The sequence below is a fragment of the Mastigoproctus giganteus genome, chromosome 8 (assembly GCF_048544385.1).
Source record: "Mastigoproctus giganteus isolate SK-2022 chromosome 8, ASM4854438v1, whole genome shotgun sequence".
Lineage (NCBI taxonomy): Eukaryota > Metazoa > Arthropoda > Arachnida > Uropygi > Thelyphonidae > Mastigoproctus > Mastigoproctus giganteus.
Window position 1 is genome coordinate 191161560 of NC_143582.1, and position 20627 is coordinate 191182186.

The following is a 20627-nucleotide window of genomic DNA, read 5'->3' on the forward strand; positions in this document are numbered from 1 at the left end:
AGTATCCATGCATAAACAACTCTGTCATACTCTTAAGGCATTTAGCCTAGAAATATTTTTTGAGTATCACCATACTTTATATTACAATATGTGTTTCGAACATATTCATTAATATGGTGAAAATGAATTTGAAATTCAAACTGAGCACATACTCAATTTTACCACAATTGGTTTCATAATGCTCTTCCTACTTAAATTAATCTTCTTCTGTGTTATTAATTTTTTATATTTGCTTTTTTCATCTTTCAATAATTTTCAGGCCCAAAGTGGCCAAGTACAAGAGTTCAGTAATGCACATGCATTTGACTGGACAATGGTTCGAGCCTATGTGACTGCTAAATACAGTTAATGATTGTATTCATTGTCAAAATTGTAAACTCCTCTGGCTTACTGTTTGTTTGCTATTGTAGGCTATTACAAGCTGTCTGAAAATTCCAAATTCAATTATAGCTAATGCTCTGAAAAGAGAGGAAATAAGAACAAAACCCAATTAAAAAATTACCTGACAGACTAAGAAAGTTTAGGGCCATTCACAAATTACACGACGCAAGGAAGAGTAAAAAAATAAGCAAATGTGATTCCAAGTTTTTATTACATGGGAAGGATTCAAAGTTGTTACAAATTCACTTTGTAACAACTTTTGACTTGTTTTAAAAAACTGTTACAAAGTTGTAACAATAACTTCAAAAAGAGAAGTCAAAAATTTAAGAAAATTGTGTTTAAGTACTTTGCAAATCACCTGTGTCTTAAGATGACCAATAACCTCTCATTGCAAAATGAAGATCTATATTTCAACAAGAGAAGGTGAAAGCAATGGCTATAAGTGCTTCTGCTATTCAAATGGTATGCAGCAATTATTTATATGGGAAATAAGTAGCTTGCAAGCCCAACATAAAATAAAAAAGAGTGAAATGTCAAATGTGATTATTACTCATTATTCATGATTATAGATTGATGGAAAGAGTCATTTGACTGTTCACACTGAATGCTTAAATGGCTTGGAGAACCCAGATTATTCTACTTACTGGAGTATAGTTTCAACAATGAAGTTTGGCAGAGAGAATGTTAGTGTAGGGATGGTTCATGTGGCTTTGACTGGGTGGGGGGGGCAGTGGTTGTAATGTTTAAAATCCTGGCAGCCATTCATAAACTGACCCTGAACAATTCCATAATTCTGTACTTGGGAGATAAATCCTACATGTACCATAAGGTTAATTCTATAGCACCTGGTAACAAAGTATAACAAAATAATCTAAGACATGAAATTGCTTTATAAATACTTAAATGACTTAAACAGTACGAAGCTTTGAAATGAACGTATATATACAGGTTGTCTCAAAAATATTGGTACAAATGTTTAGGGGAAGTAGGTACCATCTAAAGGAATGTGAATCGCATAGGAACCCATAACCAGAAATGTCACGGGAAAGTAGTAGCAGAGGCACAAGTAGCAGAAATGACACAAGACAGTAATTAGTGGCAAACATTTATTTGACATAATATTAACAATAGAGTATGAGATGGATGCATTTCATGATGTTACAACAGATGCTCAAAGGTTCCACCATGAGATGCAATGCATGCGTGACACCAATGCAGCATGGATTGGCGGACACGGTTGAACACACCTGGAGGTTCTTTGACAGTAGCAGCAGCGCAGACGAGTCTCACCATGAGATCCATTTCCATCTCCACAGGTGATTCATACACGATAGATTTGAGGGCGTGAGCGTGGGGGCTAGGCAATGGGTCCACCACGGCCAATCCATTGACGCCCAAAACGCCTGTTCAAATGGTCATGAATACACCTTCCATAATGGGCAGGTGCCCTGTTGAAACCAAATGTTGCATCTCACATTTGCTGGAACATCGTCAAGTAACCCTGGTAGAACTTGTTCAAGAAAGATCTGATATCTAGCGGAGTTCATGCGGGATGGTAACAGGTATAGGCTGACTAAGCAGTCACTGACCATACCTGCCCACACATCTATTGAGAAGCGATGTTGTGCCACATGGGGGTGCACACAGTGTGGGTTGTCGTGAGCCCACACATGAGCATTGTGCTGATTGAATAAGCCTTCCCGAGTGAAATAAACCTCATCCGTGAACAAAACATAGGCTGGAAAATTCAAGTCTTGAACACTTTCTTGGAGAAACCACTGCGCAAAAGCCACATGTGCAGGATGATCTTGGGGGAGCAGTAACCGAACCCTTTGGAGATGAAAGGGGTGTAAGGAATCGTCGTGCCAGACATGCTGTACACTGCAACGAGACACTCCTAAGGCAGAGGCAACGGCACGTGTGCTCGTAGTAGGATTATTCTGGACGGCATTCAACACACTTTCTTCCACGGCGGGAGTTCATGTCGAACATGGTCTGCCCGCAATACATGTTACCTCTAAATGACCCATAATTGCACAAATTTTGATGCACATGTGCAAACAAACGGTGGTCCGGTACATGTCTGTCTGGAAAGCGTTCTCCATAAATTCGTTGAACGGCTCGTCCATTGCCCTCTGCTAATCCATACACTAGGTGCATGTCTGCCAGCTCACAGTTCGAATATCGATGCATGCTCTTCGGGCGGCGACTACTGCTTGAATGAGTGAACCAGAAATTTCCCTCTCGTGAACTGATGAACAGCGGCGTCTACCGACTTATGGTGACGTTTCCGTTTATGGGTTCCTATGCAATTCGCATTCCTTTAGGTGTTACCTACCTCCCCTAAAGGTTTGTACCAATATTTTGCGACACCCTGTATATATAAAAAAAAAAGGAAACAATACAACTTCTTTTATATGTCTATATTATAAATGAAGTTAGGAAAATTTACCACTTTTCATATCTCCAATAATATCAATTAATATTTGTCATATTTCAGTATTAGTCCTTATAATACATAATTTGTTTTGTCATCTTTCTAAAGACAAACTAAAGAAGGGATAGAGCACTACACTTTTACTATTTCTGGTTCTGACAATATCGGCTACATTAAATATCACTTTATAACACGGTTTTAAATGATACTGGGAAAAGTATACATTTATTATAACAATATTACTGGCATGGACAGACTGGTCTAGGCAGCCAGGTTGTGATTGCTTCTGGGGCTAATAGCAAATTTTGGTCATATAGTCATGACATAATAAGTGGTTCAGATGGTGCTAAAATTGTTGGAAGTTGCTGGAGCCAAACCCTAGCAGACTGATGCTTATTTTGGCATTATGTAGTTTCCATAACATTATTGGAATTATGTATTTCCATTTTGTTAACATTTAAATGATAAAGTTCATTACAATTGCTTACCATCTTCACACTACTGAGTCTGTCAACCAATGGAGTAAACTGTTTTCGAAAATCATCCATCCAGAAGGGTTGTACCTAAAATAAAAATTAAAAAAAAAAAAATTTTAAACTGATATTCTAATGTCTCCTTTTTAGAATTATCCATCTATAAAATCTCCCAACTCATTTACTTCTATAATATTCCCTGCCTTTTCAACACTTCTCCATTGGAACAAGAAAAACTGTGTAATATTTTAAGTTTCTTTCTAATTAAATGGAAGGGATACTAAATCAATATTGTACTCCTTTTCATTCAAATAATGTCCTATCTCTGGTGTAATAATAATATCCCAGAATGACATCACATATAATATAACCAATTGCAAAGAATAAACATATGCACTATGTTAAAAGAATAAATACCTTATTATGTGTCAGATACATCAAAAAGACATGCAAATGCATTTATATTATTATTTACAAATGCACTAAGGAAGAGCTAGTTATGTTTTCTGTACTTAAAAAGTCAGAAGCATCATGAGGAAAAGTGCACTATAAATCACATTCTCTGCTGATTTTCAAAGAGTACATCTTTCAATAGTTCCCACCAATTGTTCAGGAGAAAATGTAGGCATGCCTACATTTTCTCCTGAACAACTGGTGAAAATGTAGGCACGCCATTCCTCAAAATAAGGACTAATAAGAATGTCCCAAAGAACACCACACCAAACATTAAAGGAAAAGGTATCTTGATAATGAGTACTGACATTCATATGTGAGTTTTCTTTGGCTCAGGTATGTTTTCTGTCTTGAGAGTTGAGCATACCAATTTTTTTCAAAATACGATTCATCTGTAAGCAGAACGTGGTCAAGAAATTGAGGATCATACATATGTTGCAAAATGAACCACTGAAAAATGTTTCTGCATTTATTCATACTTTATGACAACAATTCTTTCAGCGGCATATTGTGAAATGGGTACAATTTCTATTCATGAATGTCTTCCATGTGCTTTCAGAGGAAACATTTATGTGACTTGACAACCTTCTGATACTTGTAGTAGGGATACTCGTACAGCACAAAGTATCCATTTGCAGTTCACTGAAATCTCCCTCTACCAGCATTTACTCTTAATGGTCAGCATACCTTTTCTCTAAGTTACCTCCCCATAGCAGCAAATGTTTTATGATCTGGTACTTGTTGAGTTGAAAATTTTTTGCTGTACCTGTAAACAGGGCACCTCCATAGTCAGGTGGGCAGGAGCAGCAGTGCGTAGCACACACTTCTTGATTAGACTAGGGTTCGAGCCCGTGCCCACCAAATACGGAGGATGCAGAAAGGTCAGAGAATGACCACCGCATATCCCCGGAGCAATATGGCCTTAGTTGCTAATGCTCCTAAAAACCAAATAACAAACAAACAAACAAACAAACCTGTAAACAGCAGCTACAGAATTCTTATGAATCTTGCCATAAATTAAACTCATATCAGTTAAATGGCAAAAGTAAAAAGATATTTTGGGAGGAAAAAAAAAACAAACAGGGCAGTCATTGTAGAACCTGAAAAATTCAACAGACAGTGACATTGCTAGTATGTACTTTATACGGGTGAAGATCGGTGAAGACGGGATATTAGAGCTGGAAAAGGAATTAGAAAATGTGAATTGGAATACCATTGGTTTGGCTGAAACAAGAAGAAGAAATTAACCACTTATAAGTTTATCGAGTGGAAATCTGCTGTACACCAATGGAAACAGTGAAAGGAGTGAAGGTGGAGTTGGGTTTCTGGTCCATAAAGATTTTAAAAACAATATTTTGGAATTCAAAAGTACATCACCAAGGGTGTCAAGACTAATATTCAAGATTTCTAAGAGGTACAAGCTAAAGATTATAATGATCTATGCACCAACATCGAGCCATGATGATAAAGAGGTTGAAGAAATGTACACCAAAATTGAGAGTCTTCTAGATGAGCAGAAAACCCACTACACTATTATTATGGGGGACTTCAATGCTAAATTTGGAAAAAGACAAAACAGTGCATAAAGGGGAACTATAGGAAATTTTGGAATTGGTGAAAGAAATGAAAGAGGTGAAAGACTTGTGGAATTTGCAGAATCTCAAGGACTGTCAGTAATGAACACTTTTTTCAAGAAAAGGGTGTACAGAAGTGGACATGGAAGAGTCCAAATGGATTACCAACTAATGAAATCGACTTCATCCTAACTAACAGAAGATATATTGTGAATGATGTTACCGTCCTGAATAAGGTAAATGTTGGAAGTGATCACAGAATGGTAAGATGTACACTTGATATAGATGTAGGAAAGGAAAGGAAAAAACTGACTTGAGTAAATAATACAAAGGTCTTTGTGATAACAGAAGAGGAGAAAAAGCAGTATGTACTGGAACTTAAGAACAAGTTTGAGCTTCTGCAGACTGCTCATGACCAAGATGTCGATGGGGAATATTACAACTTTTTGAAAGTGATAAAGCCCAAGAAACCTATAGGGAAACAGAAATCCAAAGAAGAAAAAATTAGTCAAGAAACACTTGTCATGATGAACCAATGACGACAAATGAAGAGCAAGAAAAACACTGACAGGGAGAAAATTGAGTATACTGAGTTATGCAAAGCCATTAGAAAGAGACTCAGAGAGGACATAAGAAGATTTAACACAAGAAAAGTAGAACAAGCATTAAGGGAAAACAAAGGATTTAAATCAGCAGCCATGAGCAGTAATACAGAAAGACAAATGATACTGAAACTGAAGAATAGCGATGGTGTACTTATAAACAGCAGAGAAGCCATAATTCAAATTGCAGAAGACTACTGTAGAGAATTATACAAGGAGCAGGGGAATGATGCCAGCAGTGGGGAAGATGGATTGCAAAGTAGGAACACATACAACATACCCGATATTCTTCCTGATGAGGTAGAACATGCATTGAAGAAAATGAAGAATCAGAAAGCCCCAGGAGAAGATGAAGTTATTGTAGAGTTGTTAAAATTTGGGAAGAAGAGACATAACAAAAACTGGCAAGGCTCTTCACAAAGTGCATTAGAAAAGGTGTGACGCCTAAGCAGTGGAATAATGCAATCATAGTTTTGCTGCATAAGAAAGGAGATAAATCAATAATTGGAAATTATAGACCAATTAGCTTGTTACCCCACATCTACAAGTTGTTCACAAGGGTCATTACTAACAGATTAGAAAGAATACTTGATGAGAATCAACCGAAAAAGCAAGCTGGCTTTAGGACAGGATTCTCAACTATGGATTGCCTTCACATAATATCACAGCTAATGGAGAAAGCAAATGAATATAAAACACCATTATGCCTGGCATTTGTGGATTATGAAAAGGCATTTGACTCCATACAGCATACGGCAATGTTTCGGGCACTGGAAAGACAAGGCATAGATACCCCATATATTATGATTTTGAAGAAAATATATGAGAGTGCTATCTCCTTTATTAGACTAGACAAAGACAGTAGGAAATTTAAAATTGAGAAAGGAGTTCAACAAGGAGACACAATATCTCCAAAGCTGTTTGCTGCTGCCCTTGAGGAAGCTTTCAGAAGATTAGACTGGTCGCAGAAAGGAGTCAATGTGAACGGAGAGTACCTAAACCATTTACGATTTGCAGATGACATTGTGGTCATAAGCCACGATCCCAAAGAATTAGAGGAAAATCTTAATCAGTTATGCACAGTTAGTAAGGATTTTGGACTAAAGATGAATATGGCTAAAACAAAAGTAATGATGAACAAGTATGCCACAGAAAGGGAAATAATGATTGAAGGAGCAGTAATTGAAAAGGTGAAGTCATATACTTATTTGGGACAAGTTGTTAGCTGTATGGATAGCATTCAAGAAATATAGTCACATACTGAAGAGTAATATCCCAGTTTGAAACGTAAAATAATGAACCAATGTATACTCCCCGCCATGACTTATGGAAGTGAAACTTGGGCACTCACCAAAAGAAAGGAAGAGAAGTTGAGAACTACACAGCAAAGAATGGAACAAATCATATTAGGAATCAGATCAGACTGTTAGATTAGAAGAGAAACACATGGATTAGGCAGCAAACTCAAGTAAAGGACATTCTTATCAAAACTAAAGAACTAAAATGGTCTTGGGCAGGACACATAGCTCGAAGACATGATGACAGATGGACTAAGAAAATAACAGAATCGTATCCAAGAGGGGCTAGAAGAAAACCTGGAAGACAAAGGCGGAGATGGATAGATGAAATTCATGAGTTTGTGGGTAGTAAATGGATGGCCAGTGCTCAAAACAGAAGGAACTGGAAAGTTACTGGAGAAGCCTTCATCCTGCAGTGGATTGAAAATGGCTGATGATGATGATGACTTTATACAGGTTATTCACAACTAAGTAAACAGCATGATTCATGTAACAGAACAACACTATTCATGTTTGTGTTGCTACAGATGTTTTGTAGTGTTTAAATCCCATTTTAAACAATCATATTTTTGTGATATGAATTTGAACAAAAATGTTTTGCTGTTTTACAGAGTTTGTAAGACTTTTGAAACATAAGTTTATAGGAACTTTTTTTTTTTTTCGTTGTAGAATATGTTTCTGCATTTGTTTTGTACAATTTTGAAATGCACTGTGTATATCAGATACTATTAATTGCTTCAATTTTCAAGTTTATTTAAAATTTCACATATGTTTAATGGTGTTCAAAATGAAGAATTTGCACATATTTCTACTTATATGTAATATATATAAATATTTAAAAAAGAGAAGAAAAAAATTTTTAGAGAAACATTATGAGTGTAGTGACTATGAGTCACTACACTCATAATAGAAACTATGAGTGTAGTGCAACCACAAAACAAAAAAAGTTGCAAGAATGCTCACAATGCACCAGATAAGTGTTTCCACTTAATTATTATGTGAAACCATAAAATTTTACTTCAAAAACTACTCTAGTAATGCCATACTTATATTTAGGAATGTAGATAAAGTTTTTTGTTATTAACTGTGAACCAAAATGTTTTGCACAGATATTCTTTTTGCAGGACCTCTCAGATGCAGTGCAAAATGTAGTGCATGGTCCTTATTCTTTTTTTCTTTTCAATGTTCTGTCTATCCATCCAACATTTCAATTTAATGAAGGCTGCTGAATAAAGATGCTTATTTGCATAATTTTTTTCAAGCCAAGGTCATCATCATTCTCTGCCACATGGCATTACCATGAAAGCCAGAACTCAATTGCATCTCAATATCTCCCTGTCCTTAGCCCTCTCCTTCAGACCATCATACCCATCAGCCTTACAAAGTCATCTAAAACTCCAATTCTCTTTCTTTCTTTCAGTCTCTTACTTGTTAACTCCTCTCCAGTTATATCCTTTAATAAACTCTCCTCAGTGCATGTCCAATAAAATTTTCCTTTCTTTTCCTTATAGCCTTCATCATACTTCTGTTTTCTCCTACCCTCTTCAATTATATAATTTTTCTTCATTTTTCACCCTACCAGTTTTTTTCAAGCATCCTCCACATTTGCATCTCAAAAAAAAGATTAAATTCTTCTAATATCCTTTTCCATAGTGCCAGTGTCTCGGCCTTGTAAAGCATATTTCATACAAAACATTTAGGTAACCCCTTCCTTAACTCTTATTTCTGTAAATATTTGCTTCATCTTCTCAAATGCTGTCTTACCATTGCAATTCTAGTTCTGTTCAGCAACCCATTTATAAGATACCGGGTAGTAATTAATAATCAGCTGGTGTTGATAAAAGGCATATTGTAGCATGATTTTCCATTATAGTAAGCAGTTTTTTTGGGATCAGCTCTTGTTATTAATTCATTTACTATACAGTAACCCCCCGCTATTCGCGGGGGTTACGTTCCTGAGAAATGCCGCGAATACTGAGTTATGGCTCCCATAGTAATAAAGGGGTTCCGTTCCAAAGTATGAAACACTGTATATAAGAAAAAGTAGTCTAAAATTTTGTCTATGTATGTATTATATGTACCTTCATAATATGACTATGTACATAGACAGTACATAGTGAAATGCAAGCATATGGCATCGAAATGAAAATAAGAAACAATTTAATATTAAATGTAATATTTATTAGAAATTTCAAACCAGCGCCTTTGCTAACTAAAAAACTTATCACGCCAGTGCAATCACCAGTTTCGCTAAAATGTTGATAAAGGAGTTTTGCCTTTTCACGAATGATGAGTGAACTTAACGTTCACTCATTATTAGATCATTATTATTCTTTTGGCTTCAACAGAAAGTGGTATGAAGTCAATAAATACATTGATTTTTATACAAACTTTATTTGCTTTAGTTTATGAATACATACAAACTTATATTTTGCATGAAATGGGTATTAGTATACATACTGATGTTAAGAATAAAAATGTATAACAGAGGTACTTCAATTAAAAAATTAATATTAACATTTCATTCTGTGTGTGTGTGTGTGTGCCTGCATATGTGTACACACACACACACACACACACACACACACACACACACACACACACACACACACACACACACACACACACACACACAGAAAAATGTTAAGATATACAAATAAAAAGAGCTGTAAAATATATAGTATGGTTTTTATCATTTCAGGTTTTGACCCATACATATTATATTAATTAAGTGTGAGTTAAAATCATTTACAAAACTGATGTATATTCCTATTCAGGCTGCACCATTACTAAAACATATAGGCCTGGATGATGTAGCAGTAGTAGTAATAGTAGTAGTGGCATGTGATGCAAGAAAGCAAGTGTATGAGCTTATGCAGCATCAGCCAAAAAAAAAAAAAAAAAAACACACCATTCCCTCCAAATGCCTGTCCAGTTCCTCCTTAAATTTATTCAACCTATCAACTTCCACAATGGTAGATGGAAGTTTGTTCCAGCAATTAACCACCCGCTGGCTAAAGACAAATTCCCGCACACCTATTCTACATCTGTCCTTTCTTAATTTGAATTTATGTCCCCTTAAGTTCGTAATCTGAACAAGTGGAAGGATCCCATCAGAATTCAGCATGCTCAATCCATTCAAGCCCTTATACACCTCAATCAGATCACCGCACAGGTGCCTAGTCTCCAGCCACTGCAATTTGCAGAACTTAAGCCTCTCTTGGTAAGAGGATCCCTTCATTCACCTCGCCAATCTTGTTGCCCTTCTCTGTGCACGCTCAAATAAATCTACATCCTTCCTAAAATGAGGCCTCCAGACCTGTACGCAGTACTCAAGGCGTGGCCTGACCATTGCCTTATACAGAGGGACAATCACCTCCTTTTCCCTGCTAGCAAAATTCCTATATATCATTGACAAAACCCCATGACCTGCCCTGGCAGCCTGTCTGCATTGCTCAGAAAACTTCATATCCGGCTGCACAATTACTCCCAGGTCTTTTTCATTTTCTACCACCTTAAGTGTAGTACCACACAGTTGGTACGTTTCTCTGGGGTTACTTCTACCCATATGTAGTACTTTGCATTTGTCAAGATTAAACTTCAGTTACCACTTCTTAGCCCATCTGCCCAAATTATCTAGATCCTGTTGCAGTAGCACACTGCCATTACTGTCATTAACAACCCTGCCAACCTTTGTATCATCTGCAAACTTCAATATTAAGCCTGATATACTTTCATCAATATCATTAATAAATATACAAAACAACAGTGGACCCAACACCGAACCCTGTGGGACTCCACTAATAACATTAGTCCACTAAGAGCAGCACCCATTGATTACCACCCTGTCTTCTCCCACTTAACCATCCTTTTATCCATTGTAGCAACTTACCCTTAATACCATTCTGCTCCAATTTGTACAATAGTCTTTCATGCGCAACAGTGTCAAAAGATTTCCTGAAATCCAAATATATGATATCAAAATTATTTTTTGCATCCAGTTCCTTTGTAACCACATCATAATATCCTATCAAATTTGTCAGACAAGACTTTCCCTTAACAAACCCATGCTGTGTCTGAATTATTGCTGCAGTCTTGTCTAGATGATCCTGCAATGCGTCTTTAACGAGTGACTCCATTATTTTACCCGGAACAGAAGTTAAACTAACTGGTCTGTAATTACTCGTGTCACCCTTCGATCCCCCTTTGTGAATTGGGGTCACATTTGCACATCTCCAGTCAGTGAGAACCTCCCCTGAGTCCAAGGATGCTCTCATAATTATGGATAAGGGTTTGCTTAGTTGCTTTGCCACCTCCTTTAATATAACTGGATAGATCCCATCCACCCCAGGTGCCTTCCTTAAGTTTAACTTCAACAATTTCTCCTCCACTTTGCTCTCAGTTATTACAAAATCATTAAGCACCCTGCTACAATTTGATAACCTTCTGCCATTTTTAAACCTTAATAATTCCTCATGTGTGAATGTAGATGCAAAATACTCATTCAGTTTGTGTGCTATCTGAGCAGGATCATCAACAGTCAAACCATCGATGTCAAGTGGACCAATCAGATCCATCCCCTTCCTTTTAGAGTTTATATAAGTAAAGAAATCCTTGCTGTTTTTCTTAGCATCTTTTGCCAAGGATGTAAGAAAAAAAAGTAAACCTATAAAAATTGAATTAAGAATTTAATTTGTATGATCAGTTATATAGATGATAAAGACTTCTAGCAGTAAAAAAAACAATGTAACATTTTATGCTCATACCCACTACTTACTCTACAGAATCAATGTTAGTGACTGCATTAATGTCATTTAGGAAGTGATATAATTTGCATAATTTAGGAAGTGACATAATTTCATCATTTCCGTTTCACATTGCACCAACAGGCCAAACACTGACTGTCTGACTGAAATTTAGTAGGTGCTGCTAAAGATGTTTTTGCATCAAGAATCAACATTAGTGACTGCATTAGCATCATTTAGGAAGTTACGTAATTTGCGTCATTTCTGCTTCATATTTTCGTGAAAAATTGGTTTTACTTCAGCCTGAAATTTAGTAGGTGCTACTGAAGATGTTTTTACATCAAAAACTAATTACTATAAACTAATTATTACACTGAAACTGTAAAGCTACAATTACTACAATGAGAACCAGGGGCTAGCTTAAGGGGTAAGCCAATATAGCATCAGCTTGGGGTAACGATGTTACAAAAAATCATCTTTAATCAACAAGAAACAAGTGAACAGTTTATAAAAGGAATTCTATCTAGTCAATTAGTGTCTGAATTTTTGAATGTTGAAAAAAACTATTACAGCAAATTTATCTGCTGTCTAATTGCACAGTATAACATTTTGAACCAAACAGACTTCACAAGCCCTCTAAGAGGTCAATAAGAATATGTCATAAGCTGTCCCCCTGCTTTCAGAATCAACCAAATACTTAAAAATTGCAAAAGAGATGATAAAGGATAGAGGGTGCTCTAGTTGCAGAAGAGAACAGTCGGTGGATTTTTGGCTGCTGTAAAGTGATAAGTATTTTTAATTTTTACCATATTCTTTGTTAATTAACATACTACATTGTGTTTTACAGAGATATTAAATAGGTTTAGCAGCATTCGTTAGCTTCTTATTTTGAATTTAACTAGCAATTTTTGGAAGTTACGACTCCTGGTATTGGTGCCAATATCGTTGAACTAGCCGCCATATTGTAGTCGATAAGAAATAGTGTAATGTATATATATCTCGAACTGATATATATATATTACACTATTAGTGTATAAAGTAAAACTAGATAGCATAATATGAAGCACTCAATTAGGAATCTGTTAGCTTATAATAGTACAGTAAACCCCCACTATTCGCGGTATCTGTATTCGCGGTTTCGCGTATTCGAGATCGCTGATTTAAAATAAAATGAAACTTAAAAAAATGTGAATTTTAAAGCGCTGTGAATATTTTCCGCCATAAAAAAACATGGGCGTGGCTAAATTATCTTTCCCGGTAAAAACAGTGTTCAGTGGGTGGGGGGGAGAGGGGTGACAAAATCGTGAGCGTGGATGTTTCTCTCTAATCCTTGTTCAGTATGTGTTATGTGCTTGTCATGGAAGGTTTGGTCGTTTGCTTTTAATTTATTTGCTTATAAATTGAAAAAATTTATCAATTTATAAATTTATATGCTCACAAAAGTGATAAATCTATCGTTTTGCAGTGTAAAACAGACTTTTTTTGAGTGTGTTAACGGAAGAAAGCACCTTTATTGTGGACAAGTTCTTTTTTACCTGTACAAAAATATGGCTACGAATAACGAGGGAAATGTGAAAATATCAAAGAAGGTGATGATTAGCGAATAAAATTGAGTTATTAGACAAAATTTCTAATGGTGAAAGTGTCTCTTCAGTGGCAAAACATTATAAAATCAATGAGTCAACGGTACGATAAATCAAGAAATCGGAAGAAAAAATCCGCTGTAGTGTCCATGAAAACATGCTAATCGCTTCAAAAATTTGCTCTGTAACTCGTGATGTTAAATTAGAAAAAATGGAAAAAGCTTAAAATCTGCGGATAGAAGACCGAACTCAAAATAAAATTCCGTTAAGTTCACTCATCATTCGTGAAAAGGTAAAAACTCCTTTATCAACACTTTAGCGAACTGGTGATAGCACTGGCGTGATAAGTTTTTTTGCTAGCAAAGGCGCTGGTTTGAAAGATTTGTTTGAAATTTCTAATAAATATTACATTTAATATTAAATTGTTTCTTATTTTCATTTCGATGCCATATGCTTGCATTTCACTATGTACATAGTCATAATATGAAGGTACATATAATACATACATAGACAAAATTTTAGACTAGTTTTTCTTATATATTTCATACTTTGGAACAGAACCCCTTTATTACTATGGGAGCCATAACTCAGTATTTGCATTTTCAGTATTCGCGACATTTCTCAGGAACGTAACCCTCGCGAATAGCGGGGGTTTACTGTATTATCAATTAATCAAAAATATTATTAATCTTATTAAATTTCATTGTTAATTAAATTGTATTTAAACAGAAATCATGACTCAGACTAGAGCTGAGCAGCAAAGATCACAGACTAGCGAGAGTGCTCTGACTCAGGGTAGAAACAAAGGGGCGATTCTCCAACACATCACAGTCTCAAAAAATGTGCAAAATGTGAAATGTTTCCTGATCTTTCTAAAACAGGACATGATCTAGCCAAGGAGGATGCCTTTGTGTGTGCTAGTGTCTAGAGTGTCAAGAAATTAGGCACCAACTCAGCATTCTGATGGGCGTTTATGAGAGCTTGAGGTGTAGGGTAAATGCCCTCGAAGAAATTAATATGAGAGCCCATCAAGCTCTCAGCTGCCCAACTCAACACCAGAGCTCACTCCCGTGCATCAGTCAACACAGCAGCAGCAGCAACCTAGGCAGAATGCACCGGTCCGACAAAAACTAGTTATTGTAGGTCACTCTATTGTCAGGGAGACGGGGCATATAGTATGCAAAAAAGGATAAGTGGAACAGGACCAGGGTAATGTCTTCCAGAGGCAAAAGTTGATGATGTTGTAGAGCAGATATCATCTTTTAAGGGCATAAAAGGTGATACTGTTGTACACATTGGAACTAATGACATTAAGAGTAACAGATCTGCAGATTTACTCAACAAGTACAGGTCAATGTTGAAAAAAAGTCGTGAGTTAGGGTTGAATGTGAAAGTGTCTGCAATTCTGCCAAGACACGATAGGAGGGAGTATATGTTGAGAGTCATGTCGATCAATTCGGCCATGGAGAGATTGTGCAAAGCTGAAGGGGTAGAATTTTTTCAACCTGATCTGTGCTTGTTGACAGGAGAGACTGCTTCTACAGGGATGGGGACACTTAAATAGAAAGAGTGCAAGAATATTTTCTGATGCTATCGAGGCAGTGTTAGGTGGGTCAGAAAACTGCTAGGTTGGGGGGGATACACAGACTAAAAGGTTAACAGTGGCTGTAGGCAAAGGGAAAAGTGATTCTTGTACTGCTTCTAGCAGAATGAGCAGCAGCCTGGAAAGCAAGGCAATGGAGATTTCCAAGAGTGCTGGGAGTTATAGTAGAACAAATAAATACATGGGCTGTGTTAAGGTAAGAGTAGAAACAGGTGCATGTATACTTGCATGTACACCAATGCTAGAAGTATAGTTAATAAATTTGATGAGCTTGAAGTGCTAGTCAAGACATCAAAGACATATATTGTTGGGATATCATTGACATAGTGTCACACAGCCAGAAACAGTGCAGAATTGGAATTTAGGGAGTACAATGTGTACAGGAAGTATACACACGACAGGAAGGGAGGAGGGGTTATGCTGTTAGTTAAGAAACACATAAAATCTAAGGAAGTGCATCCAATTGAAGTTGGTGGACAATGCAATGTTGAGTCTGTTTGGTGTGACATAAGCACTGGGAAAGGAAAAATGAGAGTAGGTATGTGTTATAGGCCTAATGAATCTGATGAGTATAATGAGCAATTTTGCAAAGAAATAGAGTGGGCCAGTAAATCAGAATGTCTTATAATGGTGGATTTTAACTTTCCAGATATTGACTGGAACTTGTGGTTGGTCACTCGCACAACTTTTGTGGATTTATTGAATGACTGTTTTCTACAGCAACAAGTTCGAGAGGCAACCAGAGGGAGTAATACTCTTGATCTTATTATCAGCAGTGTTTATTCATCCATTAAGAATTTGCAGATAAAGGAACCACTGGGTGACAGCGATCACAATGTACTTATGTGGTAATTACTTAAAGATGTAACTACCATCAGGGTTAAAGGGAAGGGCTTTTGCTTTCATAAAGGTGACTACAAGGGTCTCAGAGTGTTTTTAAATTCTGTACAGTGGGATCAACTGATGATGTTACCAATGTTGAATTCTACATGGGAAGCCTTGGGGACTTAATTCTGGAGGCTACTAGGCTTTTCATTCCAACTAAGAAATACTGTTCAAGGTTTAGGCCTAAATGGGTGTCAGATGAATTAATGAGGCTCATGGCAGAGAAGAAAAATGTATGGGATGCTGACACAAAAGCCTATGGCAGATATAAACTAGTCTGTAATAAAGTCACAAAGGAGGTTAGGCAGGTGAAGGCAGATTACGAGAAGTACTTGGCAAAGGATGCAAAGAAAAACAGCAAAGAGTTCTTTACTTATGTAAACTCTAGAAGGAAAGGGATGAATCAGGTTGAACCACTTAACATAGATGGGTTGACTATTGATGATCATGCTAAGGTAGCTGATAAACTGAATGAGTATTTTGCATCTACATTCACATATGAGAAGTTATTCAATGAGAGGAGTGCCAGAAGTTTATCAGACTCTAACAGGGAGCTAAGTGATTTTGTGATAACTGAGAGCAAAGTGGAGGAGAAATTGTTGAAGTTAAACTTAAGGAAGGCACCTGGGGTGGATGGGATCTATCCAGTTATATTAAAGGAGGCAGCAAAGGAAGTAAGCAAACCCTTAGCCATAATTTTGAGAGCTTCCTTGGACTCAGGGAAGGTACCCATGGACTGGAGGTGTGCAAATGTATCACCAATTCACAAAGGGGGTTCAAAAGGTGACACAAGTAACTATAGACCTGTTAGTTTAACTTGTGTTCCGGGAAAATAATGGAATCACTGGTTAAAGAAGTATTGCAGGATCATCTTGACAAGACTGCAGTAATAGTTAAGACACAGTATGGGTTTCTTAAAGGGAGATCTTGTCTGACCAATTTGATTGGATACTATGATGTGGTCACAAAGGAACTGGATGCTAAAAATAATTTTGATATCATATACTTGGATTTCAGGAAAGCTTTTGATACTGTTGCACATGGAAGACTGCTGTACAAATTGGAGAGGTATGGAATTATGGGTAAGTTGCTACAATGGATAAAGGGATGGTTGAGTGGGAGTCAACAGAGAGTGGTAATCAATGGAGACTGCTCTTTGTGGACAGATGTTATTAGTGGAGTTCCCCAGGATTTGGTGTTGGGCCCATTGTTTTGTATATTTATCAATGATATTGATGAAGGTATATTAGGTTTAATGTCAAAGTTTGCAGATGATACAAAGGTTGGCAGGGTTATTAACGACAGTAAAGACAGTATGCTACTTTAGCTGGATCTAGATAAGTTGGGCAAATGGGCTGAGAAGTGGCAACTGAAGTTTAACATTGACAAATGCAAAGTACTGTATATGGGTAGCAATAACTGAAGAGAAACGTACCAACTGTGTGGTACTACACTCAGGGAAGTGGAAAGTGAAAAAGACTTGGGGTAATTGGGCAGTCAAATATGAAGTTTTCTGAGCAGTGCAGATGGGTTGCCACGGCAGGTCATTTAGTCTTGTCAATGATATATAGGAATTTTTCTAGCTGGGACAGGGAGGTGATTATCCCGTTATACAAGGCAATGGTCAGGCCACACCTAGAGTACTGTGTACAGATCTGGAGGCCTCATTATAGGAAGGATGTAGAGTTGCTAGAATGAGTACAAAGAAGGGCAACAAGATTGGTTATGTTATTTGTTATTTTCGTTTTTAGGAGCATTAGCAACTAAGGCCATATTGCTCCGGGATGTGCGGTGGTCATTCCCTGACCTTTCCGCATCCTCCGTATTTGGTGGTGATGGGCTCGAACCCCGGTCTAATCAAGAAGCTTGTGCTACGCACTGCTGCTCCTTTCCACCTGGCTACGGAGACAACACGATTGGTGAGGGGAACAAAGAGGTGCTCTTACCTTTCTTACCAAGAAAGGCTTAAGTTCTCCAAATTGCAGTGCCTGGAGAGTATGCACCTGTGAGGTGTATAAGGCCTTGAATGGGTTGAGCAAGCTGAATGCTGATGGGATTCTTCCTCTTGCGCAGATTAAGAACCTGGGGGCACAGATTCAAATTGAAGAAAGACAGTTGTAGAACAGATGTGAGGAAATTTGGATTTAGCCAGCGGGTAGTTGATTGGGGGAACAGACTTCCATCTTTTGTTGTGGAAGTTGATAGCTTAAATAAATTAAGGCTGAGCTGCACAGGCATTTGGAACGAATGGAGGGATGAAATGGGAGGGTTTTTTTTTTTTTTTTTTTTGGCTGATGCTGCATCTTGCATCATATGCTTGATGATGCAAAAATTTGGCAGCTGACTGGAAATTAAACCTGAATTTGAGCTATCAAGAATTCACCATCAAAAAAGAATGAGAGTGAACAACAAGACAAAATTGATACCGCAAAGAAAGAAAATTGTAGGATCCATTTTTCAACGTTTTTATTATCATTAGCATTAGCATTAGTAGAGGCATTTGATGCAAGAAAGCAAGGTTATGCAGCATCAGCCAAAAAAAAAAGAAAAGAAAAAAAAAAAAAACACTTCCACTTCACCCCTCAGTTCGTTTGAAATACCTGTCCAGCTGAGCCTTAAACTTATTTAGGCTATCAACTTCCACAACAAGGGATGGAAATCTGTTCCACCAACCAACCAACCACCCTCTGGCTAAAGGCAAATAAGTGCAATCTGATAATTGATAGAGAGGTCAGAGCTGGTCATAAATTATAACAATGAATTCTTATATGGATTCAGAAATTCTGCATACAGATGGTGATCAAAACGTTATCTGTCATTGATTTATGCAAAAAAACTAAAATATTTTCGAAATCATTTTGAAAGCAGCTCTTCTCACTGAAAATCTCCAATTCATTACATGAAGTGTGAGATTTTCACCGAGAATATATTTCAATGCTAGTATCAGTGGCAAGAACTGAGGGATGCCTTTTCAATGATGAAATGAATCAAAACTTCCTCCAAATCACAATGACACAAGGTCAGCTGAATACATTGGCTGCCTTATCAATTGACCATCTGTCACCAAATTTAGAACTGGATGAAATTATTCAAAAATTTGCAGCAGTGAGGTCTGAAAAGGTAATTGTTGAAGAAGAAAATTTAACAAGTAATAATTAATGTTACTTGTTAAATTAATAAATTCTATTTTTTTATTTAAAAATTTTAATAAAACAAACAATGAAATATACAATAAAATTATCAAAATATTTATATTTTATTTTTAAACTGAATAACCTTTGTAACATTATATGAACTGGATGGACACCAAAGCAAAGTTGGATAAGGGTGTCAAAACCCTCTGAGCCAGTTCTGCTGAGAACATATGTTTTCATGTGACTACCTTATTCTAACACACAAAAACAACACAAATCAAAACCAAAACTAGATCACTTTTCTCTCTATTGGATGTTTATTGCTTTTCCACAAATTTATTAGATGAGTCAGTCTGTGGCAAATGTCCACCCAGCAAGAGGTCTGATTTTTATCTGGAGAGACTCCTCCAATTCTAATGTGATCGATGATGCAAAGTGAAAGTTGAAACCATACTGAAGAAATTTACACTGATATAATTCTAATAGGTACTTTAATTTTTAAGTTAAATTTTTTTGATGGACTTTTGCTGTAAACATACCTGCTAAAGGATTAGGCGTCTCCGTAGCCAGGTGGGAAGGAGCAGCAGTGCGTAGCACACGCTTCTTGATTAGACCGGGGTTCGAGCCCGTCACCACCAAATACGGAGGATGCGGAAAGGTCAGGGAATGACCACCGCATATCCAGGAGCAATATGGCCTTAGTTGCTAATGCTCCTAAAAACCAAATAACAACAACAGCTAAAGGATTAATGAAATTTAAAAAACAGTTGTAATGCATGCAGTCAATATTATGAATTAAGTTTTTATATTTTAAGTAACCCAGAGTACTTTCATTATTTTCATAAATATTATTAAATTAGAAGAAAAAAATACTAAAAAATAAAGCTGTCATTGTAGTAGTCTGAACAATGGCATAACACTAGATGCTGCTGCTATTAGCATTAGCATTAGTAGAGGCATATGATGCAAGAAAGCAAGCTTATTCAGCATCAGCCAAAAAAAAAAAAAAACATACACACCACTCCCATGTCACCCCTCCGTTTGTTCGAAATACCTGTCCAGTTGAGCCTTAAATTTGTTTAGGCTATCAACTTCAACAACAAGTGACGGAAGTTGGTTCCACCAACCAACCACCCACTGGCCAAAGGCAAATTTCCGTACATCTATCCGACATCCGTCCTTCCTCAATTTGAATTTATGCCCTCTGAGGTGATTATTTTGAGCAAGATGAAGAATCCCATTGGCATTGAGCATGCTCAAACCATTCAAAGCCTTATACACCTCTATCAGATCACCTCACCGGTGCCTAGTCTCCAGACTCTGTAATTTGCAAATCTTAAGCCTTTCTTCGTAAGAGCAACCCTTTGTTCCATTCACTAATCTTGTTGAAATGAGGCCTCCAGACCTGTATACAGTACTCAAGATGTGGCCTAACCATTGCCTTATACAAGGGAATAAT

General features: G+C 36.9%; 1 protein-coding gene across 2 annotated transcripts in view; it reads right to left on the reverse strand.

Annotated features, from left to right (window-relative positions):
* LOC150082108 (uncharacterized) overlaps positions 1 to 20627 on the reverse strand; it is a 183998-nt gene that overhangs the window by 26316 nt on the left and 137055 nt on the right. For both annotated transcript variants that reach the window (XM_090379986.1, XM_090379985.1), the window contains exon 16: positions 3307 to 3381. In XM_090379986.1, the coding sequence (XP_090236112.1) occupies positions 3307 to 3381 (75 nt within the window). The remainder of the gene's footprint in view (positions 1 to 3306; positions 3382 to 20627) is intronic.